At 42.8% G+C, this 20,014-nt stretch overlaps 1 protein-coding gene across 1 annotated transcript in view; it reads left to right on the forward strand.

Annotated features, from left to right (window-relative positions):
* Nucleotides 1–13,493: 13,493 nt before the first annotated feature.
* LOC119945427 (desmoglein-3-like) overlaps nucleotides 13,494–20,014 on the forward strand; it is a 32,903-nt gene continuing 26,382 nt past the window's right edge. The window contains exons 1-5 of the mRNA XM_038766518.1: nucleotides 13,494–13,556; nucleotides 14,154–14,251; nucleotides 15,697–15,748; nucleotides 16,558–16,569; nucleotides 18,847–18,903. Of these exons, the coding sequence (XP_038622446.1) occupies nucleotides 13,494–13,556; nucleotides 14,154–14,251; nucleotides 15,697–15,748; nucleotides 16,558–16,569; nucleotides 18,847–18,903 (282 nt within the window). The remainder of the gene's footprint in view (nucleotides 13,557–14,153; nucleotides 14,252–15,696; nucleotides 15,749–16,557; nucleotides 16,570–18,846; nucleotides 18,904–20,014) is intronic.

Genomic DNA, 20,014 nt, shown 5'->3' on the forward strand with positions numbered 1-20,014 from the left:
AGCCTGAATGAGGCAGAGCACAAGACACTGACAGAGTACAGCTTGCACAAGCCAGGAATTCCATTTCTTTTGTTCTTCGAAGTCTGACCCTGCAGAGGAATATACCGACACTTCCCTCTAGAGCTTACTTTATTAGTCTGTATCTGTGGAGGTGATCAAGAGCAAGTAAGCACCCAAAGGTGTAAGGATGGTAGGGTAAATGTTGTATTTTCCTTGTTTTTAGGCTTTGGCAGCAAAATCTATAATTGTAGGGGATGACAGGAACCCTGTGTCATTCCTTTATTCTTTCCTGAACATAAGGCCAGCATTTCATAGCATCAGAAATCGCTAAGTGGAACACATGTCCGGTCTTCATTTGAAAAACTCAACACATTTATTTCTTAACACATATTCACCAAGAAGAGATCATAGTAAGACCTTGTTGTGGGCAGGGAATGTGTCTGTTTATTATTCTATTGTATTCTCCCAAGTGCTTTGTACAGTGCTCTGCACACAGTAAGTGCTCAATAAATACGATTGAAGAATGAATGAATGAACAAATATAACCATAAACACTTTCCCTTCCCACAATGAGAAACCACCAGTCTCTAATGATCTCTGAAGGGATGGCTCTTTTTTAATAAATTCAGCAGGCAACAAGAGGTAGAAAGGAAGAACCTCACTAGGAACTTCAGATTGAGGTTTCAGCCACACATCAATATATTTCTGGATGAAGTGTTTGGATTGTACCAGACTGCGGACTGTAAAGTCTAGACTGTAGCTCCTTGTGTGCAGGGAATGTGGAGAGAGAGAGAGAGAGAGAGAGAGAGAGAGAGAGAGAGAGAGAGAGAGAGAGAGAGAGAGAGAGAGAGAGAGAGAGAGAGAGAGAGAGAGAGAGAGAGAGAGAGAGAGAGAGAGAAGTAGCATGGCTCAGTGGATAGAGCAGGGGCTTTGGAGTCAGAGGTCATGGGTTCAAGTCTCCGCTCTGCCAATTGCCAGCTGTATGACTTTGGGCAAGTCACTTAACTTCTCTGTGCCTCAGTTACCTCATCTGTATAATGGGGATTAAGACTGTGAGCCCCCTGTGGGACAACCTGATCACCTTGTAACCTCCCCAGCACTTAGAACAGTGCTTTGCATATAGTAAGTGCTTAATAAATGCTATCATTATTATTTTATATATATGTGTGTGTGTGTGTGTGTGTTTGTGTAAAATCAAGCATTTAGTGCAGTACTCTGCACACAGTAAGCACTCAGTAAATATGATTGATTGATTGACTGATTGTTTGATTGATCGATTGATTATCAGGCATGTCTGCCCCAGTTACACAGGTCGAAAACCAGCAGCAGCATGGATGACAAAAGATAATACCTTACAAATATCATGGTTCATTGACTGGAGCTTTTGAGTAACCTGATTTCCCCGATCTGATTTTACTTTCTTCTACCTCCTTAATTCTGGAGTGCCTAGTTCAGTGGACCCCACCAAGTGGATACTCAATAAATACTACTACTACTACTGCTACTACTACTACTACTACTACTACTACTACTACTACTACTACAAATGTAACATCCATCCAATCCAGCAAAGAAACTCCTCTCTCTCCTTCTTCCTGTCACTGCCCGCCCCTCGCCCCCAAATATACCCAAATGTATTTGTTCATTTCTCGTAAATTGAGGCATGTGGTGCCTTCCTGCTCCCTGGCCCTCAAGCGCTTAGTACAGTGCCTTGCACACAGTAAATGCTTAATAAATATGATTGACTAAATGAATGGATGAATGGTCTCCCACCCATGGCACACAAGAGGAGGTGGCCTTTGACTATGTGGAAACCAAACGATGTTTCCTTTGACAGAGGCTTTGAGCACCTGCTGTAGGAATGGCTCTTACTATCCTTACTCATCTTACCATCTTCCACCTCCCCTTTCTACTTGGCAAGTCTCTACCATCCATGCAGGAAACTGCTCCACACATTTACTGGGAGCAGTTCGAACAATGCCCCTCCTACCTCTCCGCAGTCCTGGCCCAGCCCAGATTATCCAAACCCAACCTTCAGCCCGAAGCAACGGAGTCCCCAATGCCTTACCTCAGTCTCCTTGTGCCTCCCTCCCATTTGGCCTCTCCCCAGCAATTTGAGGTCCTTCCATCTTCCCTGTTTGTCCATCCATTCTTTTCTTCTAGTATTTCATCATGAATCACTCCAGCCAAGCCTCCATTAATTTCTTGCTCATCTCTGAGTTGTCTTTACTTTGTCTGTGGCTTTCTAACACTGAGGTTCATGGAAAAACCCCAGACAGTATTCAAATGCAATCTGACCTTGTACCATAGGAATTGTTTAAGGTCCCCTCCCTTGCCTAAATTGGGGTAGCCAAGCATTTGTCACCCAGCTGGTTTGTGAAAGCTGCTGAATGTGGAAACTTCATCATAGCTATGTAAAATTGATTGAACAGCTCCCTGAAGCACTGACACCTAGGTAAGCAACCAAATGGTCATCTATAAGACCATCTATTAGGGAGCCTATGAAAAAAAGCTCCCATTTTGTAAATGGCTCCAAGATAAACTTTTCAGGGTCCCAACGTTTTTGTGTCTGTAGCGTGGTTATTTGTCCAGTTTCATAAAGGATGTTCCAGTTTTCAGCTAGTCTGTCCTCTGCCATGCATGGATTTGGGACTGAATGTTATTTCTTCCAATAATTTTCAGATCCTAGCAACCCTACCCCTCACCTCTTGTCCCCGAGTTCCACATCTTACATATGGAGTCCCTGCTCACACAGCCCTGGGAAGAGAATCAATCAAACATATTTACTGAGCATTTACTGTACTAAACGCTTGGGAGAGTACAGTGATGATGATGATGATGATGATGATGGTATTTGTTAAGTGATTACTATGTACCAAGCACTGTTCTAAGCACTGGGGGAGATACAAGGTAATCAGATTGTCCCACATGGGGCTCACAGTCTTAATCCCCATTTTACAAATGAGGTAACTGAGGCCCAGAAAAGTTAAGTGACTTGCCCAAATTCACACAGCTGACAAGTGACAGAGCCGGGATTAGAACTCATGACTCCCAAGCCCATGCTCTTTCCACTGAGCCATGCTGCTTCTCCATACAGCAGAGTTGGAAGTCATGCTCCCTACCCACAAGGAGTTCACAGTCTGGTGCTTGAGCAGGTCAGAAAGCCAGTGGTTCCCCAGAAAAATACTTTAGGTTCACGGGGGGGTTTAGTGTACTTCCACAAAATGGTGGGTGTGATGCTATCACCTTTGTTGCATGCCCAGCAAAATGTCCGGAATGTTGCATTTGTCTCAGTGTCTGGTTTACCCGAATGCGGTCAGTGGCATCCTAAGCCTTTGCCACCAGCATGAACTCCTCCGAGGCAGGATATTTGATGAAAATGGAGACTTTCCCAGCAACAAAATCAAACATCCCACCTCCCATGAACCTGCTGTTTCCCCAGCCCTGGCTGGAATGCCCTGGCTTCCCACCATTCTTGAAGTGCTCGATTTCAGATCAGAATGTCTCCTTTACCAGGAAAATTCTCAATTTACATTCTGGTCACTTCTTTAGAAGCAGCATGGTGTAGTGGATAGAGCACAGGCCTGGGAGTAAGAAGGTCACGGATTCTAATGCCGCTCCATTACTTGTCTGCTGTGTGAACTTGGGCAAATCATTTCACTTGTCTGTGCCTCAGTTGCCTCATCTGTAAAATGGGGATCAAGACTCTGAGCCCCACCTGGGACAGGTACTGTGTCCAGCCCAATTTGCTTGTATCCATTCCAGTGCTTAGTATGGTGCCTGGAACATAGTAAGTGTTTAACAAAAACCATAATTATTATTATAATTGTTATTACTATTTTGAGACCAGGCATCCCACTCTGCTAGTCCTACATCAATTCTCTCTCATTCATTTGAAGACTGAAGTGAATGTATTATTTTGAATACTTTAGCCCTACCCTGGGTTTGGGTCCCTTTCTTCCTACAGAATTAGCTACTTAACATTGTATTGGGAAAGTAATTACAGTAGAAACTCATCAAAAGAACTGTCTGCACCTTCTGCCTTTCCTCTTCTTGACCGCCACAATCAGGTTGATCTCCCTTCATTCCGCTGAGACCACATTCTCCGAGAACACCAAATACCTTTCCAGTCAATCAATAATAATAATAATGATGGCATTTGTTAAGCGCTTACTATGTGCAAAGCACTGTTCTAAGCGCTGGAGGGGATACAAGATGATCAGGTTGTCCCACGTGGGGCTCACAATCAATCCCCATTTTACAGATGAGGTAACTGAGGCTCAGAGAAGTTAAGTGACTTGCCCAAGGTCACACAGCAGACATGTGGCGGAGCCGGGATTCGAACCCATGACCTCTGACTCCAAAGCCCGTGCTCTTTCCACTGAGCCACGCTGCTTCTCTAATCAATGTCAACTAGAGAGCAGTTACTGTGTGCAGAGCAAATGTTCAAAGTGTTTGGTGGAGTACAATACAATATTCATTCGATCATATTTATTGAGCGCTTACTGTGTGCAGAGTGTGCTGTGTGCTTACTGAACTAAGCACTTGGGAGAGTACAATACTACAATAATAAACAGACACATTCTCTGCCCACAAAGAGCTTGCAGTCTAGAAGGTTGGTAGACATGATTCCTGCCCCCAGGGAGCTTAGGAGTCTAGCCCTGGAGACAGGCATTAAGTGGCATTTGTTCTGTCCCCATCTTTTTTTATTTCTTGGATGCTTCTGATAATATGAATCCTCCCCCACCAAGGGACAGGGACCATGTCTAATTCCCAACTGTCTTTCTTTCCCAGGGCTCAGTACAGTGCTCTGCACCCAGTAAGAGCTCAATAAATACTATGATACTATTACTACTACTCCTTACTCCTGGAACCACTCACCTTGATTTCAACCAATCAAGCAATTTCAACCAATTGAGCGCTTACTGTGTGCAGAGAACTGTAATAAGCACTTGGGACAGTACAATGTAACAGAGTTGGTAGGCAAGTTCCCTGCCTAGAAAGAATTTAAGAAACCGAGTACCCAACCGGTTCTGCTCCTACCTCTTTGACCACTCCTCTCAATCTCATCTTCTCGCTCTTCCACCGTCCATCCCCTAACTGGATGTCTCTCAAGGCTCTGTTCTGAGTCTCCTACTTTTCTTACTTTACAGTCGCCCTATCTGGAAGCTCATCTGCTCCCATGTCTTCAGCTACACTTCTATGTAAATGACTTTCAAATCTACCTCACCATCTCCAACCTCTTCAGGCTATGCAAAACTCAAGTTTCCTCTTGCCTCCAGAGCATCACCACTTGGTTGTTAAAATAAACTCATCTTCCCACCTCAGCCCACTCTTCCTCCTAATTTTGGGAAGCAGTGTGGTCCAGTGGATAAAGCATGCTCCTGGAAACAGAAGACCTGGATTCTAATCACTTGCCTGCTGTGTGACCTTGGGCAAGTCACTTGACTTCTTTATGCCTCAGTTTCCTCATCTATAAAATGGCAATTCCATCCCATCTCCTTCTTTCTTAGACTGTTAGCCCAATATGGGACAGGTACTGTATCTGGCATGATTAACTTGTAATCTACTCCAGCACTTCGAACACTGCTTGACACACAGTGAGGGCTTAACAAATTCCATTAAAAAAGAATTCCCACCTCTTTCAACACCACCCTCCTTCTTGCACCGTGAAGTCATCTAAGATGCCCCACTATAATTTAACTCTCACATTCACTCTGGTGCTCACTCCTGTCAGTTCTCTCTCCACAGTATTTCCAGATTCATCCCTCCCTTTTCACCCAAATAGTCGTCACCTTAGTTCAAGCTCTTGTCATCTTCTAATTATGATGCTGTATCTGTCTCCTCACTGTTTTCACTACCTCCAACTTCTCCCCTCTTCAATCTACACTAAAATCTGCCACCAAGATCATTTTCTCAGAACAAAGATCTGCTCACATCTCTCCCTTCTTCAAAAACTTTAAGGGGCTACATGGGGCTCCAGCCCCTTACTCATACTTTCCCCTTGCCTAGAACTCCCTTCTCCTTCAATTCCACTGCACCACAGATCTCCCCATCTTGAAAGCCCTCCTGAAATTCCACCTCCTCCAGGAGGCCTTCCCCCATTTATTTTTCTCTTCCCCAGGTCTTATTTGCCTAGCTACCACTTCAGGACATATATACTTCTCACAGTCACCAGTAACGCTTGGTAATATATTGATATGCTCTTCTACCATTTGCATACTTATTTTTTTACCGGCCACCTTTCCATTCCCTTTTTCCTCCAAACTGTAAATCATTTTTTTACCTGCTCCACTAGAGAGGAGGGCAGGTGTTGTGTCTTCACCTCTATCATACTCTCCTAAGGTCTTGATCAAATCTGTTGATTGATTGTTTGATTGATAGAAGCAGAGCATGACTGATGAGCAGGATGAAGAAACAATAATACCTTCAAGAAATTTAAAATCATTCTAAATAGGGCTGGGATAAGAGCCCTTTGGAAACATTAATAAAATGCTACAGGACTAGACAAAGAAGAAATATTCTCCTTAAAAATAGTGAAATCCAATCAGTCAATCAATCAATCAATCAATGGTGTTTATTGGGCATTTTCTGTGAGCACTGCACTTTAGTGAACTTTTGCAGTAGTATGATATTAGAGAGTTGGTAGATACAATCCCTGCCAGCAAGGATCTTACAAACTAGTGGGGGAGACAGAAGAATAAGGGCAAATTAAAACACTAAAGAATAAAAACAATGCAACCTTATGAAGATAGCTTCTCCTCTAGAGTGTTCCCTCGAGGGCAAGGAACATATCTACCAACTCTATTATATTTTACTCTCCTAAGTACATAGTACAATGCCCTGCACATAGTAAGCCAACAGTAAATAATAATAATAATGATGGCATTTATTAAGCGCTTACTATGTGCAAAGCACTGTTCTAAGTGCTGGGGAGGTTACAAGATGATCAGGTTGTCCAACGTGGGGTTCACAGTCTTAATCCCCATTTTACAGATGAGGTAACTGAGGCACAGAGAAGTTAAGTGACTTGCCCAAAGTCACATGGCTGACAAGTGCCGGAGCGGGATTTGAACCCATGACCTTTGACTCCAAAGCCCGTGCTTTTTCCACTGAGCCATGCTGAGCCAATCAAATACCATTGATTGATTGATTGACTGATAACCTGGCAACATGAAAGACTATAACACTCTACAGATACCCACAGACACAAATATAAGCACAAGTGAGCACATCCTCATCCTCACGTATTTGAAGTGAGAGATATTAAAATGTCTTTTTTCCACTGGAGAAATGGTTTATCCGCCAGCCCCGACTGAACCGCTCTAAGACCCACAAAGAAATTTCCAAACTTTCTAAGCATTCTGTGTGACACATGGCAAAAAAGAGAAAGCCACCCCCTGCATTTCAAAGAGATCAGCTCCTTTACAGTTTTTGGAAAATATAGGAAACAATTCAGTCCTGGGGCTCAACCCCTCCATGGTGACAATATAGAGCAGGTACAGACACATCGAGGAACATGTTCACTTCCTGGTTCTGACCAAGAAGCAAAATTGCTGATGCCCCAGGAAGAAACTGCAGATAAAATCAGGCTTGGACTTGGGCCACTTCCAAACCCATTTTGCTGACTTTAAAAAAAATCACCAGCAAGGCTACCCTAGGATTAACATCAGGCCTGGTCAGGCAAGCCCCTGTCCTGAGGACTCCAGGTGGGTTGGGAACTGGAAGGAGAAAATAAATCTGACCAGCGTGGCTTAGTGGAAAGAGCATGGGTTTGGGAGTCAGAGAACGCGGTTCTATTCCCGGCTCATCTGCTTTATGACCTTGGGCAAGCCACTTAACTTCTCTGGGAATCAGTTACCTTATCTGTAAAATGGGGATTAAGACTGTGAGCCCCACATGGGACAACCAGATTACCTTGTATCTACCCCAGTGCTTAGAACAGTGCTTGGCACATAGTAATTGCTTAACAAATACCATAACCATTATTATTATTATTATTACTGACCCAGAAGGAGGGAAGTATAAGTGATCCAGATCATTCATTCATTCAATTTTATTTATTGAGCACTTACTGTGTGCAGAGCACTGTACTGAGCACTTGGGAGAGTGCAGCATAACAATAAATGGACGCAGTCCCTGCCCACAGAGAGTTTACAGAATAAAGGGGAAGACTATAGACACATCTGTTGTAAAACAGGAATGCAGGGAATGGAGCCGAGCGCTTAGTACAGTGCTCTGCACACAGAAAGCACTCAATAAATACTATTGATTGAGGTTATGCGTTCTCCTCTAGCAGTTAAAAATGAAAGGAGTCTGAGGAATTTGGTAATAATCTGCGAAAATCCTCCTCTCCCAGGATTCTCATTTATTCAATTCAAAATGGGCAAGGAATTGGTTTAGTTGACCTTGAAGTTTGGATGCCCCCTGCAAAGCCTGAAGGGAGACAGCAGATAGTCCTACCACCTCAGGGGTGACAGAGGCAGGGAAGAACATTGGCTCGTGCTCACGTGTGTGGGTCTATGACAGTTACAGGGACACAGGTTCTTCCAGCCTTTGGGCACTAGAGTTGACCCTGTGACACCCCCGATTCCAGTCTGTTCTGTGGGAACAGTTCTTGTCCGGAGGGTTGTTACCAGCTGACCGTCCTCTGCCTTCTCTGACACTAAAACCAGAGGAAACGAACCTCGGCTGCAGCAAGGGGGGATTAAACTGGAGATAAGGAAGAATTTCATGTCAGTGAGAATGTAAAATAATGGAATGTACTAAAAGCGAGGAAGCTTGCTTGTGGCCAACAGCCCTCCACCCTGTGGGCCCTTGAGAAATGTGTTGATGATTAGTGTGATGGCCATGCACGAGCTTTCCCCGAAGCAGGGGGTAAGACTGGATGACTTCTCAGTGCCCCTTCCAGCCTTGGAATTCTACCCGTACAGTTTTCCAGCCACTCAGAAGGCTACAGAGCCCTGTCTTTGGGTAATACAGAGGAGAGCAAAATGTGTACAATGTGCATATGTTCTCCTGCCTGGGGATTGTATTTGGAGGCTGCTTTAATGAAATACGTTTATGCCAGTGAACAGCTGGTGCTCCCTAACCAATAATCCAAGTTTCTATTCAACTGGTAAAACCAGGAGCCGGGAGAACCGCTAGTGTTGAGCACTGCTGACCACACAATGAATCCATCAATCAATCGTATTTATTGAGCACTTTACTGTGTGCAGGGCCCTAAACTGTACACTTGGGAGAGTACAATTTAATACAGTTGGTAGACACATTCCCTGCCCACAAAGAGCAGTATGACCTAGTGGAAAGAGCATGGGCCTGGGAACCAGAGGACCTGGGTTCTGAACCCAACTCCACGGTTTGTCTGCTGTGACCTTGGGCAAATCACTTAACTTCTCAGGGTCTCAGTTACCTCAGCTATTAAATGGGGATTAAGACTGTGAGCCCTATGAGGGACATGGATTGTGTTCAACCTGATTATCTTGTAACCCAACCTTTTAGTACAGGTCCTGGCACATAGTAAGCATTTAGCAAATACCATTTAGGAAAAAAAAAATGAAATTTACAGTCTGGAGAGGAGCTGCACACAGATTCCAGTAGCAAAAACAGAACAAAAGGAGGCAAAAGCTTCCACTGAGACAACCCTTTCAATAAGTACAGTGTGCTGCACACAGTAAGCACTTAATAAATATGATTGAATGAATTCCATTTTTGAGAAATAAACTTCTCCACTAAAAGACATAGACTATGAAAAAGGATTACCTATAATACTAAAGGAGCAGTGTCCAATAAGCCATTCTGAACTGAATATTTTGTCTTTCTCCCAGAGCCTAGGCAACATTCATTCCATTTCCATGTTATTTTGATTACTTTCAGCCATAATCTAAGTCTAGATTAATTTTATCCAATTAAAAGAGTTGCTCTGGAGGTGTATTTTCCTAAAAGCTAGGAGCTTCAGTGACTGTATTTAGATTTATACACCTTGCCCCAAAGACTCGTAATTGTGCGCCTGACAGTATTACATGCAGTTTTCCTTTTTAATCCAAGCAGTTAAAAGGATCCTTCTGCATTCTTTTTAATTTTGGTCAGTGATAGCCTTTTAATATCCATGCTGTGAGCAATTCATTATGCATTTGGCATCTTCCTTGCACACTGATTGTGGGATCTTCTTCTCAGAGCCCTACAAAGGATTTCAGCACACCAGGAATTAAGGTGTGTCTAACTTTTTTAGCTGGAAGCCATCATGATGCAAGTGTTTCAGGTGAGACCAACCCATGGTTTTAGGGTGGAGAAAGAGGCACATTACAAAGCATCCACAGTTTCTTTCATTGGAAGGCAGAGACACACCTGAGGTTAATTTTTCCCTAGACACCAGGCAGAGGGCTGTTAGAACGGGACTAACAGTTCAATTCACTTGGATTTGTTTGGAAGAGCAATCAGAAGTAATGGACTGGCTCTCTTCTAGATTAGTTGGTGTTCTGGTTATCTTAACGGTGAGTACTTAAAATAATGTAACAGTTATTATAAACTTTCTCTTGCAAGGTAATAGATTTTTGCTTTCTAGAAGTTACCGTGAGGCTCCTTCTTTGCTGAAATGATTCTTAAATCAGACTGCTGCTGAGGAGCGTTTTAGAATTAGCCACTTAAGCACTGTACTAGGAATTTACTAATCTATTTGTTTCTTTATTTGAATTCTGTGATTCAGTCCTATCACAGAGAGGTGTAAGTGGGTTGGAAATTCTATTTATACTTCCGTTATTACTCTAAAGTTTTCTGTGTGGTTTTCCAGGAGAATTCTTTGTAATCCTGGAATTTATTTTGTGAGAGAGCATTTTCCTTTAGCATTTTGCCTGACTTTACCTTTCAAGTTTAGCAGTTAAAATACTTCAATCTTTAAAACGTAAACCTGGTCCCTGGAAAACTGTCATTCCTTTCCTATCAAGCTGTCCTAATGCATTACTTAGGTTAACCAGAGCTCTGAGAAATACGACTAAATCCAGCATATCTGTTCTCGTTACTCCTGGAGTCTGCAAGAGTTTGTGGAGGGTTGTTGAGTTTCTGAAAAGGAATGCTGAGCTTTGATAAAACCAAGAGCACAGTAGCTTGACAGTTGTCTGTTGGGTAAAGAAACCTTTGTAGGAGCAGACGTGTTTTTCTAACTGATGTGAGTGTACTCGTGTTTGGGATAAAACAGACTGTGCAAACTTAAGTCAGCCTTTTGTAAAAAAATAACAGATCACCGTTTCTGACCTCTTTCTTCCTGATTTGTTTTTCTTTTAAAATATCTAACGATAAAGGGCCACACTATTTAATAAGAAGCTTGTCAGGTGGATAACTGGATTTATTTTTCTGTCTTAAAATTGGGCTTTTGGCCTTGTGCAAACTGAGTGCACCAGTATGGTCAGGCAAACCAGGAATGAAAATCTCTACCATTATCAGCGGCTCACTGACGTGACTTTTCAGTTAAGTCACCTAACCCCTTTGGCCTGTTGGCCCACCTAAAAAATCAGAATAATAATACCTGTTTCCTGCTTACCTCCAGCAGCTGCAAAGATAACAAAAATCCTTGGGGACCTCTTTGGAAAACGATCATTGTTTTGAGTGTTCTAAGGAAAGAATCAAAAGTAAATTCTGAACGATTTTTGTTATTAGTGTATTAGCTGACTTTACTCCATCGGAGCTCCATAGCGGACACTGAATAAGGGACTTTTCACTTTTTGAAAATATTCTACTTGATTTCCCTGGCCATGGACAATATGGTTTATTTTTATGAAAAAAAGCTACATAGTTATCTCAATTCTACATCAGCGAAGAGCTCATCAAAATTGGCAGCCATAATGAGGTTGAAACTTGGCAGAAGAGGAAAAATATATGATGGAAATGAGGGGGGTGGGTGCTGTGGCATGTTGCCATTTTACGAATCATCAACTTCTTTCTTTTACTGCTAAAGCTCATATGTTCCCGAGGTGGGGGGGGGGGGGGGTATTTCAAAAATGGAATCGTAGAACTTTTTTAGTGGTACTATTTTCATGCTTCAAGCTGAAGGAAATGTGTGAATTAAGAATTATCACCACTATGATTAACAGTGAATGATTAGTATTCCAAATAATTTATTAGTATGTGTTTGCATTTACCCCACTTCTGAGATCAGTCAACAGAGTTGATTGAATGCTTACTGTGTGCAGAATTTACAATCTCTGGGGGAAGACAGACACTAAAATAGGTGGGGGGAAGCAACAAAGTATAAGGTATGTGTGCATGAGGTAACTGAGGCACAGAGAAGTTAAGTGACTTGCCTAAAGTCACACAGCTGGCATTTGGCAGAGCCGGGAATTGAACCCATGATCTCTGACTCCAAAGCTCGTGCTCTTTCCACTGAGCCATGCTGCTTCTCTAAGGTGCTCTCTTTGACCGTGACTTCTTAAGAGCCTTTCCAAGAAATGATCTCCCATAGCTGCTTCTATTGAAGGTTTGGAAGACAGTTTGTAGAACACAGAGCCAGAGGCCCTAGCCAAGGGGTTCCCATTTTACCGTTAGAAATAAATAGAATCAGTTGGGGGAAAAAAAATCCCATGGAATTTGATTTCTACTGACAAATAGAGAGAAGCAGCGTTGCCTATTGGATAGAGTATTGGCCCAGGAGTCAGAAAGACCTGAGTTCTAATCCAGGTTCTGCCACTTGTCTACTGGGTGACCTTGGGCAAGTCACTTCACTTTTCTGTGCCTCAGTTACCTCATCTGCTATCAATCAATGGTATTGATTGTGCAGAGCACTGTACTAAGTTCTAGGAAGAGTACAACAGAACAGAATTAACAGACACATTTCCTGCCCATAACGAGTTTATAGTCTGTAAAATGGAGATTAAGACTCTGAGCCCCATTTGGGCTGTGCACTGTGTCCAACCTGACTCGCTCGTGACTACCCCAGCACTTAGTACAGTGCCTGGCACGGAGTAAGCATTTAACAAATACCGTAAAAATGCAATTTGTTTTTGAAAATCTTAAGTCACCATCATTCTGTTAACTTTTTGATTAACTCGGGTATTGTTCAGAAGGAGCTCTCTTTATGACTGATTACTTAAGAGCCTTTCCAATAAATGATCTCCCATAGCTGCTTCCCTTTCTTTGAAAATAGTGAGAAGTTGTTTGACATTGCCAAAGTCTCTCCACTTAAGAAGTGTTCAACATTTGCTGTAGCAAGCTTGCCTGGGCTTGAATTTATGAGGCGAGAAGGGGTTTAGCCAGAACTGTGCTAGGTTTTATGAATAGCTTACTTGGAGCCTTTTGATAATTCCATAAGTAACCCTCCTTCCCATGTAAACTGGACTTTCCCCAGATGCTCCGTCGTCTGAGGAAGCATCAGTCAGGTCGCAGGCCTCGAGACAGGAGTATCAAATCTGAGATTCTGTGAGATCCCGTCTGACAAATCTAAATAAGAAAGGATTTAGTCATCTCCCACAAATTCGTTCCTACTTGTCTCTTCCTGGTGAGGAATGTTCTGGGTGTGGTGGAAGAATCATTTTGGCCTTAGGCTGATCGTTTCCAGTAACATCAAAGTAGTTGCCCAAAGTAACTCTCCTTTGCTAAGAATCTAGAAGCTGATCATAATAATGTGTGGTGTTTATAAGCATTTACTCTGTGCTAAACACTGGGGTAGGCTGTAAGTTCCTTGTGAAAAGACCTGGTCTATTCTACTTTCCCAAGCACTTAGCACAGTGCTCTGCACACAGCAATCAATCAATCAATCGTATTTATTGAGCGCTTACTATGTGCAGAGCTCAAGAAGTGTCATTGATCGATCAGACATATCCAGTGGGTCAATTAATCAGGTTCTTTGTTCTTCTTCCCAGTGGAAGGTGGGAGGGTTGGGAAGAGAAATGGAAATTCAAATCAATCAATTTGTGTTACTTTGAACAGCTCTGGTAAAAGAAGACTGAGTCAGGGAAGTGGAAAAGAAGATGACTTATCTAATGAATTGTGGTTTTCTATGGCTTCTCTCCCTCCAGTTCTTTCTGACTCCCATTACCTTGATTAAGTCTTCACTTTGGCCAGCTCTTTATTTGCCATAGAAAACTGAGGTAATTTAGTTGGAACTATCCAGATCAAGAAACAGTAGGAACAATGTGTGCCATGTTCCTGCCTGACTTGGGCAGGGCATCTGCCAGCTAGAAAAGCTGCAGAACCAGAGCACTAAAATGACCAGGGGCATGGAACAATTTTTGCAAGGACAGAGTGGAGTCGAAGTATTGGGGTGGGGGGCAGGGAAAGGGGGGGAGAGAGACTGAGTACATAATTGAAGACCATAAAGGGTGTGTGGAAAGTTGAGGGCAGCAAACCTAGAATTGTTGGGTAAATCCCACCTGCCAGAACTAGGATCTTAAAGGTGCTAAGACTGAGAGGAGAGAACCAGTGTGTTTTAATTTTAAGAGCATAGGTTTGAGAGGCACTGGACTTGGGTTCCAATTCTGACTCCACTGTTGGCCTGCTGTGCGACCTTGGACAAGGCACTCAATTTATTAATACACCTGTTTCCTAACCTGTAAAATGGGGATGAAGTATCTGTTCTCCCTCCACTTTATACTGGCACTGAGGGATAGTGGCTACATCTGACTTGATTATCTTGTTTCTACCCCAGTGCTTAGTACAGTGCTTGGCACAGAGAAAGTGCTTAATAAAAACCACAGTTTTTGTATTATCTTCATTATTATTCTGAATGATAGAGGAGCAATACTTTTTCATCCAGTTGTTGGTAAACTAGACTATAAGATTGTTGTGGGGAGGAATGTGTTTATTGCTATATTGTACTCTCCCAAGTACGTAGTACAGTGCTCTGCTCACAGTAAGCATTGAATAAATAGGATTGAATGAATGAATATGGAATTCATTGTCAAAAAGCACCCAAAGTAGATGTTGATACTATCGTTGGTGCTAGATCCATAATGGATTATCTGAGGGAATAGCTAGGAATGTTAAATGGTATAAATATTAACAATACTTACATGATAATAATAATGATATTTGTTAAGCACTTATTATGTGCAAAGCACTGTTCTATATCACTGACCATGGTACAGCCTGCGATATGACACTACTGTCAAGAAGAGCAACTATCCCATGATTGTTGTTGTACTCTCCCAAGAGCTTAGTACAGTGCTCTGCACACAGTAAGTTCTCAATAAATATGAATGATCATGTTGACTTTCTTCAATGATGACTAACCAATGATTTATCTAGTGCTTTAAAAATACAAATATTTAAACGCTCAATGTTAGCAAGTAGGCCCCAAAGGTGGCTGAATTATGTGCCATTTTCACAGTTTGTAAATACGATTTCATTTCATGAATATATTGCAAAAGGATATTATGCCTTTTGAAATGACCCAAAGGAAAGAGAGCTCTTAAGGTGGAAGGTTTACAATCCCTTGAAATTAAAACCTGGTCCAGTCAGGTTTGCTGACCAATCTCCTACCTATAATTAATTTTAGTGGTGGCTAGATTTGTAAATTCCTTGAGGACAGGAATCATTTTTACTACATTGTACTTAACAAGTGCTTGTATAATGCTCTACAGTGTAAACACTCAAATACCATTGATTGGCAGTATTTGAGTACCTACTGTTTACAAATCATTAGGTGCTTGGGAGAATCTAAGGGGTGTAAGATACAATCCTGACCTCAAGGAATTTACGCTGTAACAGGAGAGGCACAAAAGTGTTTATAGCTAGGACTAAAAAGAAACTGGAAAGATGGGTAAGTGCTCAAATAGTAGAATATATAAAATGATGCATAGATAAATGCTACAGGTGGCTATAAGTACAAAATTTGGGATGATATGACCAGGGAGAAGAAAATTAATCTGATTTTAGTTGCCAGGGGAGTTTTCATATTATTATTAATAATAATAATGGTATTTGTTAAGCGCTTACTATGTGCAAACCACTGTTCTAAGCACTGGACGGTTACAAGGTGATCAGGTTGTCCCACGTGGGGCTCACAGTCTTAATCCCCATTTTACAGTTGAGGGAACTGAGGCACAGGGAAGTTAAGTGACTTGCCCAAAGTCACACAGCTGACAATTGGCAGAGCTGGGATTGCACTTGTCAGAGAAGAATTTGACTTAAAAACGGGTGGGGGAGGGTGGGGGGAGGAATGGATTAACTTTAAAAATTGCTAAACTCCTTATTGTTCTGTTGCTCTTTGGAGGAAAACGCGTAGGAAGAAATTCCTGAAGAAGCACTGTGTGGTTTTTTAAATAGATTTTTTAGGCTCAACAGACCCTGCCAGAGTTGCCTATGACTCCTCAATCCAGCACAGTGCCCCGCAGGAAAGTGAGGAAAGGGCAAGGTGATCACTCTAAGTCTCTGCGAGGCCCAGACTGTGATGCACCAGGCAAAGGCCAACCAACTTCAATCTCATTTAGATGCCGTTGCCTTCCGTTTGCTCCCCAAATCCCTAGGTGCTTTGCTTCATATCTAATCCCCTGGGTGGCACTGGTATGATAAAGTGTTTGACCACACCCCGTTGCTTTACGGGTCTTGACTGTCATCCTTTTCCTCCAGCAAGGGAATGGTGTGAGTGATGTGTGCACTGCTCCTGCCCCAGGTCCCGACCCACTGATTCATTCCCCCACCCTGCCCAGGGAAAGAGTTTGCCTCTCATTTCCTTCCCAGCTGTGCCCAGAACCAACTCGTCTTGAGCTTCCTTGCCCAGACCAAAAGTGTGAAGCAAAAGCACGACCAGGCCGATTGCACCAGGCTTCAGACAAAAGGCCTTTAAAATGAGCTTTGCCAAATTGCCCCTGAAAGGCAGGTTGGGGAATTTAGGCCGGGTTGGTGCCTGCCTCACTGAAGGCTCCAACCAGGGATGATTGGGCTCTGCCATGCCCTTGTTGCTTCAATCAATCGATCGTATTGATTGAGTGCTTCCAGACACATTCCCTGCCACAACGAGTTTCATAACCTAAAGAGCCCTCTTCTGTCATCTAAGGGAAGCAGTGTGGCCTAGTAGAAAGAGCACAGGCTTAGGAATCAGAAGGACTCCTGGCTCTGCCACTTGTCTGCTAGGGTGAGTCGCTTTAACTTCTCTGTGCCCATTACCTCATCTGTAAAATGGGGATTAAGACTGTGAGCTCCACTTGGGACAGGGACTGTGTTTGACCCGATTAGCTTGTATCTACCCCAGCGCTTAATGTGGTGCCTGGCATGTGGTAAGCGCTTAATAAATATCATTTTTTAAAAACTGTCAATAAAACCTCTTCCCTTCCACCTCTCCAAGACTCTTGATTCTTTGTAATCTAATAATAATGATAATTGTGGCCTTTAAACGCTCATTATGTACAAAACACTATGCTAAGTGCTGGGTTGGATATAATACCCTCAGATCAGACACAGTACCTGTTCCACACAAGGGGCACAGTCTAATGGGGAAAGGAAACAACTTTTGAATCCCCATTTTACAGATGAGAAAACTGAGGCACTGGAAAACTAACTGATTCACCCACAGGCACATAGCAAAGTGGGATGGACCATGGTGCAACCTCTCCCCACTTTTCCTTAGTCTCTCAGTCTTTTTTATTACTACTATATTGTTCGCTAAGCCCCTACTATATGTCAAGTACTGTTCTAAGTGCTGGGACAGATACACCTTAATAATCTCAGACACAGTCCCTGTCCCAAGGGGGACTCATGGTCTAAATTGGAGGAAGAGCAGGTATTGAATCTCCATTTTATAGATGAGGAAACTGAGGCACAGAGAAGTTAAGGGACTTGCCCAAGATCACACAGCAGACAATTGAAAGAGCTGGGATTAGGACCCAGGACCTCTGACTCCTAGGCATGTGCTCTTTCCATTAGACCACACTGCTCCTAGTCTTCTGGCCCAGGTAACTCTGGGAAAGGCCACTCCACAACAGGGTCTTTCCCTTCAGTCAATCAATGACATTTATTGAGTGCCTACTGTGTGCAGAGCTCTGTACTGAGCGACTGGGAGAATCCAGTACAACAGAGCCACCTATGTGTTTTCCTTAGCATTGTTATCCATCTAATCAGAAGGAACCACAAAGCAAAATCTTGCGAAGACCTTTACTTTCAAATGGTGTATTAACTAATGGAGGAATCAAGGACACTACCACCTAGTCTTTTGTGATGAAGACAGGTGCTGTCACCTTTTTAGTTTTCGTTTCTGGAACTTGAAGTTTCTCTCCCTCCCTAAACCCGAAGTCATCCTCTCTCCCCACCCATTAGTATCTAAAGAAAAGATATTTTCTCACTAATTACAGGAGCCTCTAGTACTGGATTGGCAACCTAATGTTCAGCCCTAATGATTTATGGGCATTCCTTTACACAACTATCCCTCCCAAGTTAAGGTGGTGATAAATTTAACTAATCCCCTGTGGCATTTACTGAATTGACACTCATGATCATAACGATGATCTCATCCTGTGGCCAAAAGCAATGAGAATCTCCTGGTGGTTTCAAGGCCTATAGGATTTTATCTAAGGCCAATTAATTTATTTAAGGTATTTATTAAGCACTTACTATGTGCCAGGCACTGTGCTAAGTGCTGGGGTAGATGGAAGATAATCAGGTGGGACACAGTCCAAGTCTCACTTGAGGCTCTCAGTCTTAACCCCCATTTTACAGATGAGATAAATGACGCAGACAGAAGTTCAGTGCCTTGCCCAAGGTCACATACGGCAAACAGATGGCAGTGTCAGAATTAGAATTTGGGTCCTCTGATTCCCAGGCCCGTGCTTTTTCCACTAGGCTGCATTGCTTCAACAGTTGGTCCAGCAGCTGAGAGTTAAGGTTGTTTCTTGAAATTTTTAATTTTTTGTTTTGGCTCTCAAGGAAAAGTGTTTATATGCTGCATATATGGAAGTCTACCAGTTTCCTAGTACTCTAGAAGTGATAATCTAGAAGTGGTAACTACAACATCGATACCCAGAGCCAGGATGGTAGCTTGGCATGGGTGGTGTATACTGTTCATTCCAAACTTTATGGTGTGTAAAAGGGCACCCCCTCCCGCTGCTGCCATGCTGGATGTGTTTTGTTTTATTTTTATGGTATTTAAGTGCTTACTATGTGTCAAATACTTTTCTACGCACTAGGGTAGATACAAGTTAATTAGGTTGGACACAATCCCTGTCCCACATGGGGCTTGCAGTCTAAGTAGCAGGGGAGAACCAGAGAATTGAGGCACAGAGAAGTCACTTAGATTTGCCCAAAGTCACACAGCAAGCAGTTGGTCACAAATCAAGCAATTCACAGAACTAGGATTAGAACCCAGGTCCTCTGACTCTGTCAGGACAGTGCTCTTTCCAGTAAATCATGCTGCTTTTGCTATGGGGACATGGGTCCCTGCTGTTATTAACACCGATCTCTCTCTAACCCCTTCCCCCCAAAATCCCACCACCACCACTCTGGGAATCAGTGCTGGAAATAGCATCCAGGGGGGATATTGTAAATTGCAGTAATTCTTAAATCACGAAGCAGTGTGGCCTAGTGGAGAGAGCACGGGCCTTGGAGTCGGAGGACCTGGATTCTAATCCCGGTTCCACCACGTGGCTGCTGTGTGACCCTGGGCAAGTCACTTTACTTAGTTGTGCCTGATTTACTTCATCTATAAAATGAGGATTAAGACTGTGAGTCCCATGTGGGATATGGACTGTGTTCAACCTGATTATATGCTGTGTGATCTTGGGCCAGACACTTAACTTCTCTAGGCCCGATTACCTCATCTGTAAAATGGGGATAAGAATGTGAGTCCCATGTGAGATAGAAACATTGTCCAACATGATTTGCCTGTATCCACCCCAGGCCTTAATACAGTGCCTGGCACATAGTAAATACTTAATACAGTGACAAGTGCTTAGTACAGTGCTTTGCACAATGTAAACATTCAATAAATATGATTAAATTGAATGAAGCAGTTAACAAATACAATTAATATTATTATCATCTTTTATCTACCCCGGTGATTAATACAGTTCTTGGCATATAGTAAGCACTTAAATGC

Source organism: Tachyglossus aculeatus, chromosome 25 (genome assembly GCF_015852505.1).
Source record: "Tachyglossus aculeatus isolate mTacAcu1 chromosome 25, mTacAcu1.pri, whole genome shotgun sequence".
Classification (NCBI taxonomy): Eukaryota; Metazoa; Chordata; class Mammalia; order Monotremata; family Tachyglossidae; genus Tachyglossus; species Tachyglossus aculeatus.